Here is a 1,955-nt window from a genome sequence, read left to right as displayed (position 1 = left end):
TATATGAAATTCACATGGTGATGCACTGGGAATACCTTTCATTAGGAATGAGAAATTATTATTGGTACTGATAATAGGATTATTATTAGTCTTACCTTGTCTGTGGTGTGATTTTATACAACTATTGTTGCACGATAGTTGTTTGATGACGTCATAGGTGGGTGTATCTCATTACAATGGCAGCAAAAGGTGAGGAGTTGTTTCTGTGATTGACTCAGTTACTGTTACCGTTATCTATAGACTATAAACCAGTGGAGAGGGGTTGGCATTCTACAGTAAGAGTAGGAGATTACTTATATATGTGGGGTGGGCTCCAGCCTGGTCTCCCTAAAGTACACAATAATGATAAGAAGAAAGCACTGTCATCATTAATGGAGGTATACCATTTACCTACTGGTAGATGGGAGCAGAAACCCACCACTGGTAATCCTCCATTGGGTATTTTTGCCTATGCATCTGCTGCCATTGGCAATGAGATATTTTATTTTGGTGGAGGGTGTAATCATGATAGCTGTTTTCATAATAGCCTGTACAGTTTTAATGTTGATACATTCACCTGGAGGGAACTCTCACCTACTACTCCTCATCATGGACCAATGATGAAAGGATACTGTAGCATGCTAGCATTTCAAGTGAACGGTGAGGACTATCTTGCAGTAATTGGAGGACAAGGACCATCTTCTAACAATACACCCACACAACCTAATGCTGAGTATGACAGCAAAGGAATGGTATCTCGGTTTTAAACGAACTAATGAGATTCATTATTATAAAGTATCATCTGGTTAGTATAAATGTTTATGTGTCTTCCTATATATAGTACGGCATATTGTACTCATTAGAATATGTGTGTGTGTGTGTATTTGTGTATTGTATGATTGTGATAAGTACAATGTATGTGTGTATTAATGTTTATCTATTATTATTAGGTAAATGGAGTTCACCTAATGTTACTGGAGACAGACCACCTCCTATCAGTTTCTTTACTTTAACATCAATTACTAATGACTGTGCGATATTGTTTGGTGGGGCTACTCCTAATGGATCCAGTAACAATACTTATATTGTTAATTTTAGCCACACATCAGTAGTAAGTGCATTATTAGTAATGTATTGTTATACTATTATTGATTCTAATTTCATTATTTATTTGTATCATTTTTATTATTAAAAATTTTTCCAAAATTGGTGAAGTATCAAAGCAAAAACCTGAGGAACAATATTCTCATTCCAGTGTATTTATTAATAGTAACTCAGGCCCATGCCTACTAGTGGTGGGTGGATCTTTTAAGGATGATTGCTGGTTACTTGATATTAATAAAAGAATATGGAAACAACTGGTAAGTATTATAATACTGTATAGTATAATACTGTGTATGGTAGGTAATTTGTAAGGGGATAATTTTGGAAAATTAATTGCCAGTGATTTATAGTCACGTGTCATTAAGGCTTGAACCTATGCACGTAATGGTACAATAGCTTGTGTGGTTAGAAGCATGCAAATGATTTGTGTCAGGAGTAAATGTAAATTTAAATGTCTATCAATAAAATGCTTCCTGTTTAAGTTAGGGCATTGCATCTAAATGCAGCTGCCTATAAAAGATTGCAGGTGCTATTTAATTGACAAATTTTGATCAATTCATTAAATTTCAGCCCCTATAAAATTACCCAAAACCGAATATCACCAAAATATTTACCAAAATATTCCCCAAATTTTACTAGAATAATCACAATACATTTAATACTCCTGTACATATACTGTACAGCTGGAAATATTTTGCAGAGAATTAAATTTTGCGAGTTTGCGGATGAATCAGAAATGCTAAATTTAAATTTATGAAATTCATGCATGACCACAGTACAATACATTATGCTAAAACTGAATAAATTTACTAAGTTATTTTAAGGATTCACAAAATTTTTCTGATCTGCTATACCATATACCTTATGGGTAT

The 1,955-nt window shown here is 33.8% G+C and overlaps 1 protein-coding gene across 1 annotated transcript; it reads left to right on the top strand.

Annotated features, from left to right (window-relative positions):
- Positions 1-105: 105 nt before the first annotated feature.
- Positions 106-746, top strand: LOC109591915 (kelch domain-containing protein 4-like). Its single transcript, XM_020007515.1, has 2 exons — positions 106-189; positions 241-746. The coding sequence occupies exons 1-2, from the start codon at positions 177-179 to the stop codon at positions 744-746; spliced, it is 519 nt and encodes a 172-aa protein (XP_019863074.1). The 5' UTR covers positions 106-176.
- Positions 747-1,955: the final 1,209 nt, after the last annotated feature.

This window comes from Amphimedon queenslandica, unplaced genomic scaffold, assembly GCF_000090795.2.
Source record: "Amphimedon queenslandica unplaced genomic scaffold, v1.1 AMPQUscaffold_6851_Cont21194, whole genome shotgun sequence".
Lineage (NCBI taxonomy): Eukaryota > Metazoa > Porifera > Demospongiae > Haplosclerida > Niphatidae > Amphimedon > Amphimedon queenslandica.
Note: the sequence above shows the minus strand (reverse complement) of the source record. Positions and strands in the feature narration are given on the sequence as shown.